Source organism: Aplidium turbinatum, chromosome 1 (genome assembly GCF_918807975.1).
Source record: "Aplidium turbinatum chromosome 1, kaAplTurb1.1, whole genome shotgun sequence".
In the NCBI taxonomy this organism is placed as follows: domain Eukaryota; kingdom Metazoa; phylum Chordata; class Ascidiacea; order Aplousobranchia; family Polyclinidae; genus Aplidium; species Aplidium turbinatum.
The window spans coordinates 35,170,181-35,188,286 of NC_137472.1; the positions used below are offsets into that span (position 1 = coordinate 35,170,181).

Consider the following 18,106-nt stretch of genomic DNA (forward strand, 5'->3'; position numbering starts at 1 on the left):
GTTAGAATTGTAAAAGGGAGGCGTGTCTCAAAAAGTTTAAGAGCCACTGGGTTAGACTATTCCCAAGAGTTTCGCATACCGTACCTAAAGAGGCTTTAAACCACTTACGCAGAGCCGGATACTGAGACTCAGTGAGATTGACAATATCCGATTGTCAAAAAGTCGGATGCTTAACCACTGACCTAACGGGGCGGGATGGGCTAGTTTTTTTGGGGGTTGTAACTTGTAAGTTAGTTGTAGCCTACGTATGACGGATTTCTGCGTTGTGCTTTAAGCTTTTAAGTTTAAGGTCAATTGAAATAAACTTGCACATTTTGCAAAAAAATAAACGATTCCGCATTTTCCATGTAGAATCTTTCTATTTCCCTTTAAACGTTTCATTTTTATACATTAGGCTACACGCTTTCAAAGCAGCCAAATAACTGAAAATTCACTGCCTGTCGACTATAAAACTGCACAAGGTGAAATGCAACAAAACGTTAGGTGTAATCTAAAATTGACACAATTTCATGGTAATCAACATCAAAAGTAGGTTAGGAGGTCGCTTTTCAAACAGTACAAGGCGAAAATCTTAGAACAAGGAGGGTGCAGGTCACAAAATCCGATTATCTATCTCTTTTTGCTATGGGGCCTACAGCAGACTTGGTTCAAATACTCGACTAAATTGAAGAGTGAAAATATCTTAAAGGCAGATATTATTTTCGGTTCTAAGCGTTTAATGTACCGGTAACAATTAAAGAATGATTAAAGGATCATCTGCAACAATCTACAGAATAGGTCTATTCTCATTTTCAAGAGATCTCTTTAGGCTTTAGGAATAATTATAGTAGCGCTTAAATATTATCGCTTTAAGAATGATTATTCTTTCTCTTCCAGAAAACTTTTCATCGCATCCTTGACTTGTGTGGGTTCATCCAGCATCACCCAATGGCTAGCTCCATCAACTATTACAGATTTGGCGTTTCGCAGGTCCTTCTAAAAATAGGTTTTAAACAAGTGATCAGTAGGGTGTTACATTTTTTCACCATTTTTGAAATTCAAAATGCCTGGGGTCCCATCTGGTGGTATTTGGGGTAAAAAGTTTACACCCCATTTTTTTTCAATTATGACGTCATATTGAGGTGGTCCACGAGGTTTGAAATTTTTGGGCCTCAAAATCTTGAAATGTGGCCGTATCTCCGAAACCGCTCATCATAGATCGACAAAATTAGTATCAAAATGCGCAGAAGGGTCGGTTTCCTATACCTGATGTAGAGAATTGTAAGGTCTATGTGCTTCAGAAAAAAAGTTATTTCAAAAAATCTGATTTTCGGTCTATTTTCTCCTGATGAACAGAGTCAGGTGATCAAGATAAAAGTTTTTCTGTATTTTTCCATCTTGGAAGCTGCTATTGCGTAATAATAGTCCTTGGTCGTTTTGCAAGAGATGAAATGGTAATTTGAAGGTATTACTATTATAATATTAATGTAACCGTTGAGGAAGAGGTATGCTGCTCACCTGCTTTAGATTAAGTGTCATTATGGCATTAAGATCAGGTATTAGTAAGTCAATGCAAAACTTCAAGGAATTGGAGAGAATTGTGCTTCCCCTTAATTCAGGTATAGTCAGTCACTATTTTTACTTGTGGAAGAAAGTGGCCGAAACTAATCCTAAGTTTTTGAAGAAAATACCCCATTTCAAAGATTTGAAAGATGAACTGCTGAAAGATGTAGTTGGCATATGGAACAAAGCTGGTCTTCCAGTGCTTAGCAAACAGAGAAACCTAGCACTTCTGGCATACAATCTTCTAAAGCATCGGCACTACTATGTTTGAAACAGAAAAAAAGAAATGAAGTAGTTAGATGTCTACACAGTAGCGAAAGCGACTCTGATGGGGATATGAATTGGGAAGATGATAAGGAATACGAGCCTCTGAAACCAGCTGATTGGGGAAAAGTGTACAAGAAAGTACATTCTTTTTCCATAAAGGATAGAAGTTGTGTACTTGCTGATCGTAGGATGACTTCGGTACGCCAGCAGTCAGATCTTATGAGGTCGGTTCTTGGAAAAGATCAAGTAGCTGCATCACCTTCGACAGTATACCGCCAACGACAAAAAACGAGAGAAAAATCTCTGATGGAAAGTGAGAACCTTCTCAACTCAGCTTCTGCCATGCAGTTATGTTATGATAGGCACGTTGTCGATAAAAGAGATCTATACGTTTTCTTGGGCCAACGTGTTGATGATAATGGCATGAAGCATGAAAGTGTGCTTGCTGTTAAATCTTTTCCCAAAAGTGTGTCGGTCCCTGCTGAACTTATTTTTTACACCATCATCTAGGAGGCTTGCAGAGTTCACCTATCCCAAGTATATTCAGTCATGGCTGATACGACTGCTCTCAACACAGGAAAAAAGTCCGGAGTCAATACTCGACTGGTCAATTATTTTAATGATGAAGTTGGTCATGATATTCGGTACCCGGTCATTTGGTCGACAGGACGTTTGGTCGACAGGACGTTAGGTCGACAGAATGATTTATTTTAGGGTTAGGGTTAGTTAACTAACCATAACCCTAATCTAACCCTAACCCTAAAATAAATCGTTCTGTCGACCTAACGTCCTGTCGACCAAACGTCCTGTCGACCAAACGTCCTGTCGACCAAACGTCCTGTCGACCAAATGTCTGTCGACCAAACGACCGTGCACCTGATATTCATACCCTTAAATGCATGTTTCACATAAACGAAATATATCTTTCCCACCCATGTCATTTTTTTTGTGGACGGCACCAAGAAGGGTCCCGGAGCAATGCAAGATGGGGCTTTGCTTAACCAGATAGCAAGATTAGACAAGCCCAGTACTGAAACCTAACTATTATTATTATTACGCAATAACACCTTCCAAGAGCGGAAAAATGCAGAAAAACTTTTATCTTGATCACCTGATCTCTGTTCATCAGGAGAAAATAGACCGAAAATCAGATTTTTTGAAATAACTTTTTTTCTGAAGCACATAGACCTTAATATTCTCTACATCAGGTATAGGAAACCGACCCTTCTGCGCAATTTGGTACTAATTTTGTCGATCTATGATGAGCGGTTCCGGAGATACGGCCAAATTTCGAGATTTTGAGGCCCAAAAATTTCAAACCTCGTGGACCACCTCAATATGACGTCATAATTGAAAAAAAATGGGGTGTAAAATTTTTTCCCCAAATACCACCAGATGGGACCCCAGGCATTTTGAATTTCAAAAATGGTGAAAAAATGAAACACCCTAGTGATCAGACTACCATTTGTAAACATCGCGTAAAATGGCGAAAACGAAGGTAAATCAAAGTACAAAGCTGTTTGGACGAACTCCTTTTTGTCACGATAAAGCACGTTAGACCTAAATCAAGTGCAATATTTATTGAGAAAAGAATTGACAGACTATATTCCTCGACACCTTCATATTCCATTTATCCAATGCAATATTAATTTGAGAGTGAACGATAGGCTATATTTCTCGACATCTTCAAGTTTATCACCACCAACCAACTAGACGTAAATACAGAACTTTTTCCGACTTGGTGTGCCAAAAATTTTTGTTTTGTAGCCTATCACAGCCATGCGACAAGCATTGATTCCTTTCTGTTTACGGTTGAGCCTAAAGCACCAATGCTAAATTGTGTCATGTTTGTCAGGAATTTTATTCTTACTTTTTATGATATGTAACTAACAAATCATTTATATCTTAGTTCTTACCATGATATACGGCACCATTCGCTTGTCTAGTGCGTTGTCTTCGCTACCCCATATCACCAATGTTGGTAGGACGATCTGCTGCGTGACAGCCTTCAAATTCATTCCAGTGTAGAAAGGGTTTGCTAAAAAAAACGGCAAAAAATGAAAGTGAGCTATGGTGGTAGAATTTTTGACCAAGCGGCCTTTTCACATTCTTTCCCATTTAAACAATTCGAAGTGCTTAGATTATTAAATTCTCCTTAATCTATAGTAAACTAACGATGTGTTTCGAAAAACTGTCGTCAAATGACTTCTAAAATCGAAAATGCAATACCGGCATGATTAGGTCGCCTCTGCTCATCAGAGCTCTGCTAATGCAAGAACAAGGGCAGAACAAACCAATAATACCCGACTTGACAACAAAATCAAACCACAAGCTCAGTTATGGTACTTTCTAGCTAGTCATTGTCTCCGTGTTCGGAGTATTTTAATTTAGTTCGTAAATTTTGTTTAATGTTTACAGCCACTGTTGTATGAGCCTGCAAAGTATGAGCCGGTATCTCGAAGGTCAAAGATCATCAATCTTGCGCTATTTCACATTTCACAATCTTCATTTAAAAGCAAAGTTGTTCAATGTAAAAAGGCGGATTCTGCTTGTATGAGACATGGTTTGAAAAATGTGAAAAACTTAATTTAAGAGTGCGGTTCATCATTCTTATCACCTGCTCTGTAGTAATTGATCCCGTTATGAATGTGGCGAGCAGCATAATGCTTGTAAACTTCGACTTCCTCCAATGAAAGAACATTTGCAGGATTATTGATTGACATGCTTCCCTTCCCACGCATCATATTTTCCATTGATTTGAAGTCGTTCATCGCAGTTAGAAATTCAGGAAGATAAGGAAGTTGAAACAAGAATATATACCACGATTTCAGAAGTTGAGACGGGTAATCTTTGGCGAAAGTACTGCAATGATCACAATAATAACATTGGTCAACACGATTTTTGTAGTTTAAACTTTGAAAATTGATACAGAATAACTTTGAGGTGCTGAATATGAATTTAAGCTCTGATTTCTTCTCACGTCAGATTTTTTTAAATACAGTATAAAACAACTATTTTTAATGCATAATATTTTGACGTTGAGTCAGTGTTCCCTCTTTAAGAAAATTTAACAGTGAGCAAATGAATTTTTTCACTGAGAATTAATATTTTAAGGCTGCCTTTGCAAAGTTATAAGAAAATTACAAAGTTGATGACCACAACTTTAGTATTACGTTTATGTTTTGTAAAAAACTGCACAAACTTAAACGCTTACGAATTAAATCTCAATATAGCGCATGACTCTTGCAGCAAACGTCATATCACGCTTTGAAAAAATTGTATTATCTTATTTTCAAATATGGAATGCTGCAAGTGTGCAGGTATCAAATCTCACCATTGGGCAAATAACCTTTGTTACATTTGCGCAACTGCAAAGAAACACTGCGTTGGGTTCATTACGCATGCATGCTGAAGTACATACTGTAAGTACAGTAAGCTGTTTCGTAGGGTGCACAAATAGCTAAAATACACTCACAGACTACAATTTAATGTTTTTTTGCAAAGAAAAAATAGCAAGCTGAAAAGAAATTTGGAAGAATAACAGACACCATGTTTTGCAGCAAATGCAAAAAATTGAAGCAAAGTTGTGGTCAGTAAGCTTATTTAAGGTACTTCGCCTCCCTGGCACTAACCTTTCGCTACGGCACTGCATATATTGGTGCTAAATACGAACATAGTGTGCTTTGTACATTCGAAGAATTGAAGATTCTAGCATCTAGCCAACAATGTAAATTAAGTTCTATAAATCGCATGTGCGAGGTTAGTGCACTGAGTGTAAATCAGGCAAGGGCCGCCTCTGCAGTGTATATCTGAGAGGTAGATTATTATCCCTATCGTTAAACCATCGTAAAAACTTTATGGCCAGACTAAGTAAGCTGAAGTTTTGAACCCAGGCGCAGACCCGGTAACCGAGATCGACAGGGAAAAATTCTCTCTTGTTGAAATGTTGTTGCTGGAAAATTACTTTATCAATTACGTGCTATTGTATAAAGAATGAACTGTCAAGCCAAACGTTAAACCATTGTTGATTAATCTTGTCGCTTCTTCGCTTGCAAAGCCGTATGCTTATTAGGGTGGATCAAAAATGGCATAAAATTTTTTTTTTTCAATTTTAATTAGCTAGATATGGCAAAAGTTGCCAATATACCACCAAAACACAATGTAAAAAATTGAAGAGGTTTGAACAAGTTTTTGATCTCCCCCCGCGACATACAAATTTAGGCAGTCATACATACAAGAACTGCATAGCAATTTTTTTTTCGATTTTAACTCCAGGCCTGAAAAGTCGTGTGTTTTTTTCCGGCAGCCATCGTGGCCTACCGAGTGCTCCTTCTCGGCGGCCAAATCGGCGTGCTTGGAGGCCAAAATACAAATAACGACAGCACAAGTAAATAGAATTAAACTTGCAACAATGCCAAAATGATCACTTAGTGTTGCTGAAGTCTGGGCTACGTCCTGCTATAGAATCGTTGTACCACGCAATAACTGCTTTATCGGGACTGTAATCCGGTATTGCGGAACCAACTAACGACACTAAATTGTTTCAACTGCATACCGCTTTTCATAAAACCTGGTCATTTACGAGTATACCGTTATGATGTCACCATTGAAGGTGTGAAGTCACTAACCCACAACGGAAACATTTCTCAACTCTGAAGACACGTGTTTTCCTCTTGGATGTCAACTAACCCACCCAGACAACAAAATCCATCATTTTTACATTGATTTTACGTTTGCAGTTGTTAAATCAGGGTAAAAATGACGAATCTTGTTGTCTGGGTAGTTCTTCTTTTTAATAACGATTCAATGTCCGACAACATTGAATCGACATAAAAACGACAATATTGGCAGCCGATGTAAATTAGACTGCAAGCAATATAATAAACAGTTATGATACAAATTAAAATGAGTAAAGTCACGTTTAGACTCAAATGTTGGCATTAACTGACGAGAAGCAAGTCGGGCACGAATGAAGCCGTCTCGATATTTCGGTCCACAAACTGCTTTAGATGCGTCGGCAACCAGCTTCACGAGCCTTTCAACAGCCTGCTTGTGACATGGAAATTTGGAAAAAAATACAGTGGGAGTCACATCTATCATCATGAATTGCCAGAGCTCCGCATCCGTCATTGTTTTAATTACAGGAAGGTCCGTGATAGGAAGTCTGTCCAGTGTCCAGTTAATCAACTCGAAGTATTTCACTGCATCAAAATTAAGCTTTGCGGGAACTTTAAATTTTCATATTTTTCCGCTGGGTTTTGCAGCTCTAGCTTTCATCACTCTACGCAGGCCTAGTTCTCGAATATGTGGTCGATGGTAAGTTATCATAGCCAAAAATATATTTTCCAGATAAGCAAAGTATGAGTTGCGGTGTATAAATAGGTCGATAATTTTCTTGTGCTTCTGACTAAGATATCGTGATGTGGTTATCATTTGGTGAATGTGTCTAGCTCCATCTTTGCAAGATAAGTGTGATTTTATTGCGAACCACATTGGAGCATAAACACGGATAATGAACATAACCAATGCTTGCAGTTTCTCATACGGATTGTTATCGCTGACATATAATCTAATCTAAGGGTTCAATTAATTAGCTATAGTCAGCCATCGTGAGTGTCTGAGTGATTCAAGCATCCTGGGTTTCGCATCGCCAGATCAATGCTACATTCACCAGTGCAGTCAAACTGGTACGCTGAATGAATGTTGGAGATTGATGAAGGGAAGCACCAAGTACCCTAATAATAAAACTAGGCCATCGCCCACTAGGGTTACGGGTACTTGTCTGAGTTAACTGTCTTTTAATCTGTTTTATTAAACTTTGTGGAACCTGCAGAGCAAGCAAATTCCAATAATTGTACTATAAAGTTTCTTTTATATCTAGAATTCTTTTGTCGAATCAAACGCTGCATCAACTAAATCAGCATTGCTGATTGCTGAGATACAAGACCAGGTATTTTAGCCATGGTGATAAAACGGCCAATTGTATCTGTTTAAACACAAGTCGCTTATTATGACATCATAAAGCGCATAAGTGAGTCACACAGTGTTTATGCTTTTGACCAATTTGTGGGAGACTTTCTCGAACCCGATATTAGGGAAATTAAAACCTTGCGGGGGGCGATCAAAAATTGTCAAAACCAAAAAAAAATTTGCATGCATGTTATTATGGGTATTTCGCACCTTTTTGACATACTAGCTTCAAAAAATAAAAATTTTAGATTTTTCGATCCACCCTAATGCTTATCCAACTGAGCTATAAAGAAGAAGCGGATATCATTCACACTAGCTCCGTGTTGCTATTAACATGCACTCAATCGCAAATCATCACGTTCAATAAAAAAAAAATTACAAAGCAACATTGTACCGTATTTGAGAAACAACAAGAGGGCACTTCAGAAACGTTTTGCCAAACTGTCAGTTGACGAAAAATTACCAACTTACCAAATAGTATTCCAAAACAAAACTTCGTTCCTAAACTTTTCATCAAATTTTCCTATAATTCAACTGATGATCCACTGGGATGCACGGTGTGACAAAACATTTTAAATAAAGTAAACAATATCACACCAAATCAGAAGAATCGGTTTATTTAAATACAGAGCTTTCGCCACACAAGTGTGGCTTCATCAGTATAAACTTATTCAAATAGAATAAGTTTATACTTATTCTATTTGAATAAGTTTATACTGATGAAGCCACACTTGTGTGGCGAAAGCTCTGTATTTAAATAAACCGATTCTTCTGATTTGGTGTGATATTGTTTACTTTACCAAATAGTGTTAAAAGAATTTTGTTATCAACCGCGCGCTTGCTTTAAGAGTAAAATTTACTTACAACATTCCGTCCCCGCTTGGTGCGTTCATAATGATCAACTTTTCAACAACTTCAGGGAAGAAACGGGGAACTCTCCACGCCACTGCACCGCCCCAATCGTGAGCGACAATGACAGCACGCTGATATCCAAGTGCAGTGATAATTTCTTGAACATCATTCACCAGATAATCCACATGATACTGGCCAATTGCTACGATAGAATGGAGTCGTGAGATTGAAAAGCTATACTCACTTAACATGGCCACCTGGAGACAGAATGGCCCGTTTCGGCGAGTCCGATTCGGAGAGTCTGATTCGGAGAATCCGATTCGGAGAGTTCCCTATTCGGAGACAGCCTTTTTCGGAGAGTTCCCTATTCGGAGATTTTTTGAAATTTTTTTTGAAAATTATCGGGTGCCGTAGCCTAATTATCATTGCCGTTTTTACGTCGTTTTAACGTCGCTAAACGTTGAAATCGTGCAGAAAAAATATAAAATTATCGGGTATCGTAGCCTATTTATCATTGCCGTTTTTACATCGCTTCAACGTCGCTAAACGTTAAAATCGTGCAGAGAAAATAGAAATAAAATGTTTGAACAATTAAATGAAAATTCGTCATGTCAGTTCAGTTGAGTTGTTTTTATTTGTGACCATCATATCAAAAACAATACACGTCAACGGTTATAGGCAAATTGTTCGCAAGCAATTGTTCGTAAAGCAATTGTTCGTAAGGAATTGTTCGTAAAACAATTGTTCGTAAACTGTTTTTCGTAAAATGAAATCCGTAAAACAATTCTACGTATACATCAAATTTTAAGTGCATGCACGAAAAAATGCTTTAGGAAGAATTGTTTTAAGAAGAATTAATTTTACGAAGAATTGTTTTACGAACAATTGCTTACGAACAGTTGCTTTACGAACAATTGCTTACGAACAATTTGTCGGACACCCACGTCAACATAGCAAAGGTCGAGAAAAAGGTAGAAGCGACAACGACAAAACGCGAACGTTAAAACGTGCTTGTGACCGAAGTAAGTGATTGAGTTGAAAGAAATTTGGCACGGCCGCAACACCTTCAGAAAAATTTAAGATATAGAGGGAAAATAAAAAAAGCAGATGTTACAAAAAAAAAATCATGTTTATATATGTCTATAAGTTAGTACTTTTGAATAGTTGAAATGATTACCGGTAGTTTGAATCAACAAATGTGTGGCCTACAGCTTGGATTGAAAGGAAATTATCGGGTACCGTAGCCTAGTTATCCCGACCAGTAAAAATTTGTTCCAAGAACCCAGCTAGCCTAACAGTTCATTTTTACATTGTAGTCACAGATAACCAAATGTGTAGCCAATCGTTTTAACGTCGCTAAACGTTGAAATACCGTAGCCTAGTTATCCCGACCAGCAGAAATTGCCGTTTCTACATCATTTTAACGTCGCTAAACATTGAAATCGTGTAGAAAAGAGAACTTTAGCTGACTAGGATACGCACATTAGGATATTCCACAATATCGTTTCTTTTGTAGTTGAAATTATCGAAGCTTTAGATGAGTGGGGTTTAGACCTAACCATTGAGATCTTAAAACTAAAAAGCGAAATAAATTTATTTTTGAACTATTAATGTTTGCTCAGATAAAATTGACATGTATCTTGCGTCGCCTTCTGCATGCAAACTTAGAATATATTAGAATCCTCAACTATTACAAAATTCTAAATCCAACGACGCCTTCTGTTTATTTACAGCAGAGAATTTTGTATTTTATTCCACAATGTCGTTTCTTTTATAGTTGAAATTATCGAAGCTTTAGATGAGTGGGGTTTAGTTTTGAGTGGGGTTTAGTTATCATATTTATGACACCGGACCCTAGTGATATGGTACGTTCCATATTTATAACTTTACCAAAGAAAACCGGAGCAACAGAATGCTCACTCCACAGAACAATTAGCCTTGTGAATCACCTAACAAACATCTTACTCCGAATTATGATGATGAGATTGAGACCAAAACTACAATCGGAAATTTCAACAGCACAGTTTTTATTGTTCCAGACAAAGGGACCACAAAGGGAATTTTTACATTAAAAATGATAACAGAGAGATGTATGTCCGATTCTTTTGTTTATTTAGAGAATTTTGTATTTTATTCTACAATATCGTTTCTTTTGCATTCTTGCATTTTATCCAGTGTTTACCTTTGAGTGCCTTCCCAGACGGCAAAATCCGTCATTTTTACATTGATTCAACGTCTGCAGATTGTCTGGGTTCGTTCAAAATATGTGTTTTACATCAAAACAACAGTTTTCATGATTAACATTACGGGTTAATGAGATAAAGTCTCAGCGAAAACGTGTCAACTAAAAAAAGACAGTTGCCAAATAGCGTTTGCCATAAAAGATGAAGTTAAAACCTAAGTAGCAGTTTAGAGTAAACCTATAATTTTTAAATAATCAATTTTTAAAATTAATAATAATTTTAAAAAAAATTTCAAAAAATCTCCGAATAGGGAACTTTCCGAATCGGACTCGCCGAATCGGACTCGCCAAATAGTAGCAGACCCACCTGGAGATGTGGCCTGATTTGTCACATTTCGCAGATTTTGATTACAGCCACTGCTAGTGTTTGACCGACATTTTCTGAGATTTTTTACATTTTGTTGTCTTCTAATGATATAAATGCTTTTTGTTGCCTTTGGGAAGCAATAGCAAATGAGAAAAAATAAGTTGAAAAACGCTGAATCAGACTGTTATTGAAAAATGAACAGTCTGACTAAAATCTTCGAAATCATATTTTTTTTGTTTTTCAACATGTGAGGATGATAAAACCTATTGAACCTATTGTGTCATCTGGGGAAAACAGTAAAGACAGCGTAAAAATACAATTTTTAGAAAAAATTATTTACAACATTTGAAAGTTAGCAAAATCTGAAAATTTCTGCAAAATGTGACAAATCAGGCCGTATCTTTAGGTAGCCATGCGCTTAATATGACAGTAGTCACAATGTTGAACACTGAAAGTTTGGTCCATGAATTCTATGCAAAACGAAATTGCAGCAATTTTGCTGCGCAGTTGAAGACAATACATGACGACGAATGAATGAATGACAATGAAGACGTGTAATACGAAATCTCATGCAAAGCCAAAGCAACAATAAAACACCGTAGTACTGGTAATGCTTTGAAACTTACATTGAGGCTTATCGGAATCCCCGTATCCTCGCATGTCATAAGCAACTACGTGGTAGTCTGAACTGAATTGCTTGAGCACATGCTTCCAGCTGTACCTACAAATCACGCAAGCAGTTGGGCAGCCTATGGCTTTCATGAATTGACCAAACATTGAAAGCATAGGCTATAAATTATTATGTTCGAGAAACACACAGTCACACACGTTACAATGTATGAGCTAAAATTTAATAGGATAATGTTGAACTTCATACAATTAATCGTAGTTCATCAAAAAGTTACATACCAGCATTCAGGAAAGCCGTGCATGCACAACATGAGCGGCTTATCTTCGGGGCCAGCATGAACGTAGTGGAATCGCATTCCAGACTTTGTTCGAAGAAAACCGTGGTTGAACCCTTTCATGGCGACTGAAAGCAATTGTAAGCTAGAACTTAGTTCTATTTCGTTATGAATCACAGACGCTTGCACAGCGGAGATTAGCTTGGGATGAATGTTTATAATACGTAGGAGGTCAGAACAATCGATAAGTTTACGGGCTTAGAGTTCAAAACAGTGCATTTCAAAAAATAAAGTTTTAACCTGCAAAACTTTGTGTAAAAGAGTGTTGGGCAATTGAAATCAACATTGATATGAGCTTGTTGGTGCAGAAACAATTTGTTTGATTTCTTTAGGTTAGTATTATTATTATTATTGATAGCAGGTAAAAGTGGATCCAACTTGATACCGGCATCACAAAATACGAAGATAAGGTTCTCAATCTCATTACAATAGGCTTTCACCTATAACGAGAGTAGGATGACCAGTTATTTTCTCTCGGTTGCATGCTCTTTACCAACCACTACGCCTACTCAATTTATTACACCTTGATGCAGGTGTTTTTGTTTCAACAATCAGCTTTTCGGACGATTGGAAAGCGAGCGCCGTATTTGCTGCGCCATCAACTTCCATGGTACAGTAGTCCTCGCTTATTGAGCCGACCTCGGAAACGGGGACGATTTTGGGTTTATTAAGCGGAGACAAATTCTATCACTCCTATAAATGAGAATACTTCCGGACCGAAACAAATTGGGCTTAATAAGCGGGGACTACTGTACTAGTACAGAACCAAACAAATATCGACGGAACAAAACACTTTACGTAGTGTTTGAGCTTAGACCTTTCACTTAGCTTGAAGAAACGTAGCAAAGCATTAAATTTTAACATTACCTTCAGGGCACTCATCGTGATTTCCTCTTTTAAGGAGTTTTTCAAATCCTTTCCTTCCACCAAGAATGGTCTTTATAAACATTGAAGGTATGACAATACAAGCCCAGAATATTCCGATTCCAAAATAACATAAACCCAGAAGGGTTCTGCTTAAAAAGCCAGCCATGACTTACAACACTAAAAAACTAACGACCTGCATGAACAAAATGATGATTGACACGCAACGGCAAGACAAAGCACTGAAGATAACAAGGCAAAAATCTGAACAAAAATATTACAAGAATGTTTTTCGAAGACATACGTATAAATAGTGAAATGTTGCTTTGATAAAATATTGTTTCGATGTGTTTTAAAAGAACAATCTAGAACAGATGCACTTTGAAGTACGTTGATTACGCGTTTTTATTTCTCCCTTTCCAATGAAATACAATTTGAATAATTTTTTTGCGTACGTCCTACTATAGATACTTGGCCTAAGCGTTTAATATTGTGATGTATTTGCTGCAAAACCAGGAAAATTTATCCTCAAACACGGACTAAATTTGAAGCTATAAAAACTAACTAAAAAACCTAAAAGCGTCTGATGACTTCGAAGTGATTCTATCTGCTAAGCACTGTACAAACTAGAAGTGGTAGATTTCATTAAAATATTATTTCAGTAACTACACGAAGAACTGCCACTTTATCGAATATTTACTTGCACATTCACATAGCAACGCTGGATACGTACAGTGATCAGTACACTATGATTTTACAAAATCACACTAACTTGTAAGGCTAGTTTTAAAACTTAACTTTAATCTCGCAGCTTATGCTCATTAAAGGTTTCTCAATGCGTGAGTATCGTGTAGCAACCGCACATCAAATCGGACTTTGATAAGTCTCGACAAGCATTAGAGTTGAGTTAATGATTGACCATTAAAACCAAGCTCTAGCCTATTGAACACCACGTCGGAAGACAATTCTTTAACAATGTATTGTATATACCACAGCTGTCAGTTGTTTCAGAAAGAAGTTTCTAATTTCGCAAGCTTTTCTTGTGTGGCGTGATCCCAGTCAGCAAGTTAGCTCTTCTGACTGATACAACGTCCATAATAGATTAATACCAAGGTATGATTTTTCGCCGAGCCGCATGCTGAGACAGCAGCGTCAGAACTATCTTTTCACACCTCTTTAAGTATAACCAAGATGGAAGGCGGATTCATAATACTATCAAAGCAACGTGGTTTAGACTTACTCATAAGTTTAGAATCAGCAGATAAACAGCATAAGCTGGCTGTACTTAAAAATAGGAATACCACCAGAACCAACGCTATGGAGCCACTACACGGGCAGCCATCATATGGTAGAGGTTCATCGTGCAGATCAGCTTCATTAGTCATCTTTGAAGTCAAGTGCCAATGAAACCTTATCAAGGTTTTGCAACCGTCTTCGGAATATTGTTGAAGTTCTTTCAGTAGGCTTTTGGTACCAGGACAATAGTTAACCATCCTGCGCCAACAAATCCAATGACAAACCCATTCTACAAACACAAGGCATTGTTAGGCAATTATACTGCTTGTTTTTCGATTTCTTTCCTTTGCTCTTTTGTTGATCATTGCCGCCTTCATTGCTTTGGGTTTAACACAGGGAAACAAACTGGGAAATACTGTAACATCGGCCGAAATACAATCGCTCAGCTTTAGCGGCAATGAGTACCACTACTGCAGTACTGTCTGATTTTTGTAAGAACTGTCGCTTTGGTTGCTGCTGTACTTAACAGGCCAGTGATAAATGAATTAACTTCCCCACCACAGTGATCAATCATTCGAAAACATTTTATAAACGTAAATTTGAATCCAGGCAAACAAATATTTATTACGTCAATCCAAAGTCTGCAGATGGGCAATTCCAAATGTGACTAACGGGACATTTTGACTGCTTTTGGATGTAATTAAGAAATATGAGAATTCAGGCCTCGAAATTCGTTTTCGTTGACGGTGGACAAACGTGTCCGGTCTGAGCAGCTATCTCGGCGGACAAATTTAGTCTCACGGCGGACACAAGTTTTAGCGTTGATCGTCATGTTTAATCACTGTATCTTGATAATTCTTCGCCATTTGAGAACTATAGCTACGGTTTAAAAGGCTTTAAATTTCAACGAAGTCACTTTGAAAGAGATTCATCAGACCAACGACGTGCGCTTGAAGTCAAAGCGCCGTGTAGCTGCTTTCCGCATAACTGATTAACTTCGCCGAACGAGGTCGTGTGTCTTCTTGCGTCATAATGCTCTGGGCACGAGTCGGAAAACTTCTACACTAACGCCGCTACAGTATTTTCTGCTATGCAAAGTTTCACCAGGCATTTTTCTTTAGGTTTAGTTTTGCGTGTCATATGAACGAAAGTGAATTTTCCCTGGGCCTTTCCTTTTTTACTGTAATACCAAAACTTAACAAATTTTGATTAACGATTAGTGTAGAAGTACCCGTACTACCATCGATTCTTAGCGAAGAATTCACCTTTGGTACGCTGATTCAATGTAATCAATCGTTGAAGCAACGTAAACATCGAAAGTTTTCATGCTGGAATGGAAGCTAAGGCTAAGCGATACTGTATTCACATTTTCTGGATGCGTGCTAGAATGCGCGGAGATTATATTCTCGCTACAATTGTTCGTGCTATGCAATGACGATTTGTATCGCTAGTTCTTGTGTTATTTCTCGGGGGACAAATGTGACCGACCTAGATGGTACTTTCCGCGGACATCACATGCTGTGACGACGGACATGACATGTCCGCCGTGAATTTCGAGGCCTGTGAGATGATGTAAAAACATGAAACCTATGAGATTAGTTATCAGTGACTTGGACCTAAACTTTGTACTATTTGAGAAATTCATGAACTTTTTACTTTTTTCAAAAATCTAAAAGTTTGTTGTGAGTAACGGGACAAGGGAGAAATCTTAAAAATTGGTGACTACATAAGTAAGGTCGCATACAAGTAATAAGAATTATGGCCAACCAAGTAAGTATCAAGAAGTCAATGGATTTTCACTTACTTGGTCGGCTATAATTCCTATTACTTGTTTGTGACTTTACTTACTTCATTGTTATTATATGCCTAAAAATACAACAGTTACTATACGCTTGATTTGAAATTTCTTAGCGAGACTCGTATTGACTGCATTTACGAGCTCTTTTCCTTGATCTGACCAGTTTCTCGGGAGCACCATACCTGAAAGCATTGCACTGTTGTTGATGTATATTTATATAAAGTATTCACTCTCAGCGATGTATGGCAAAACAAACAAAGAAAAAACAGCATGGTTGAATCGCTAATGTTTTGTCTGTAATTAGACATGGGTTAACCAAATTTTTAATAAATACGTTGATGCGAAAGGCTTGCCTGTATATAAAGCTTTGTAAACTCGATCTAGCTTACAGTAAAAAAAAAACTTCCACCCATTTCGAAAGTAGTCGGTGAGCGTAAGGATATATTTGTGAGAGCACAGTGTCTCCGCCAATGGGCCAATCAAGTACATTGACTTTACAATTTTGATGGGTGGAAATGAAGGGGCAACAGTTTTAATTGAATCAAACTTCTGGCATGCATCACAACAGGTTATCTGCAAAGTCCATTAATTTAAAATTGCATTTATCTGCATTCTGCAAATAGAAATAGACCAATCAGTCAAGAAATTAAGTATCTTCTGACAGGTGTCAAACCCACAACAATGCTTGATATGAACGACTCGGTTACATGTCTTGCAAAGGACTTGTGTGAAAATAAATTTCTTTGCATTAGATCAATCAGTCAATCTTTATCCCTTACTTTCAACAACTGATTGCTGATACTGTATAGTGTATACGTAGGCCTACAGTGATGTAGGTAATTACAGCATCAATGAAGGTATAAAAACTAGCTATAATTCAGGTCCAAAACGTCATGACAACAGTAAGAACTCAAGAGCAAGGGTCGTATTAAAAAAAAACTATATTTTATGGGCGCCAACATTATTGAGGCTTCAAAAGATGATACCATTGACTTATGAAATTGTTAACCCTACAGTGACAAAATTTATATTTTCATAATAAAAAAGCTTTTTGCATACATTGAAAAACATTGACTCAACGGTCAAATCATCATTTTCTTAAAAAAATAGATTTTTAATATGTTTGATTTGAATGTGACAAACTCGTCGCGACTAGCGTTTGAAGAAGAAGCGAGAGTCATTCAAACGTGACAAAGTCGTGACAACCGGTGCTTGAGAAAGCATGTGGTAGTAAATATGCCCTAGGAACAGTGAACTGTGTCAATGCACTTTCTACCGTACGTCTGTCTCTGTATAAATTACAGATAGATGTAAAATTACATAACTGTTCTTGTCAGATTAGATACTAATACTAGCATAGGTCGATTTGATTTACCTGTGGGACGAAAACAAACTTATTTGACTTCCATTGACAAAGCAACAATTCACGCATAAAAACCATTCTTCAGTGGCTATTAAAGCACTAATCTGTAGTCGGTCTAGTGACTTCACTTGGTCTATCTTTTTTCTTTCAAAAACATATCCTACATATTTCGACACAAGTTGTCTATCAAGCTCAAACACTCATTTACAACACAAGAAACATCGTCATCGAAAGTACCACCTCAAATTTGCGAAAATATCCAAGTAAATGCACAATGACATATTAGAAACCTCAGTTGTCAACAGTTTAATTTCGCTGAAAATCAATAAAGCAATTTTTGTTCTTGGTAATGCATTTTAAATACACTTTGCATTTTTTGCAGTAAAATATAGGGGCTGCCTTATAAGTGGGGTTTTTGCATCTTCCTCTTGGCATCAACACTGGAAAGTGATGGTACCCATCAGTTCAGATTTCAACAGGAGGTATTGTTTTGGATGTACTACAGTCAACCCCGCTTAATCGGACCACATCGGGACCAAGCCAAATTGGTCCGATTAAGCGGGTGGTCCCATTAAACGGGGAGAACAAATTTCGTTATTTTTTTCATCGTTTTTGAAAATAGTTTAAGCATTTTACAATTTTACAATCATTCATTCTTCTGTACAGTACAGTATTCGGTGCTGCATCACAATTACTGCAA

The 18,106-nt window shown here is 37.4% G+C and overlaps 1 protein-coding gene across 1 annotated transcript; it reads right to left on the reverse strand.

Annotated features, from left to right (window-relative positions):
- Positions 1 to 467: 467 nt before the first annotated feature.
- On the reverse strand, positions 468 to 13,201 carry LOC145776261 (epoxide hydrolase 3-like). Its single transcript, XM_082587664.1, has 7 exons — positions 13,013 to 13,201; positions 12,090 to 12,213; positions 11,807 to 11,901; positions 8,644 to 8,833; positions 4,427 to 4,671; positions 3,726 to 3,847; positions 468 to 975 (listed from the first exon to the last, which is right to left on the reverse strand). Exons 1-7 carry the CDS (start codon positions 13,176 to 13,178, stop codon positions 859 to 861), a joined length of 1,059 nt encoding a protein of 352 aa, XP_082443790.1. The 5' UTR covers positions 13,179 to 13,201; the 3' UTR covers positions 468 to 858.
- Positions 13,202 to 18,106: the final 4,905 nt, after the last annotated feature.

Coding starts and splice junctions, on each gene's coding strand:
- LOC145776261 (XM_082587664.1), bottom strand. CDS start 13,178: ATGGCTGGCTTTTTAAGCAGAACCCTTCTGGGTTTATGTTATTTTGGA. Junction 11,902..12,089: donor CACGGCTTTCCTGAATGCTG/GTATGTAACTTT, acceptor CGTGATTTGTAG/GTACAGCTGGAAGCATGTGC. Junction 3,848..4,426: donor GATCAATTACTACAGAGCAG/GTGATAAGAATG, acceptor CGTTTTTTTTAG/CAAACCCTTTCTACACTGGA.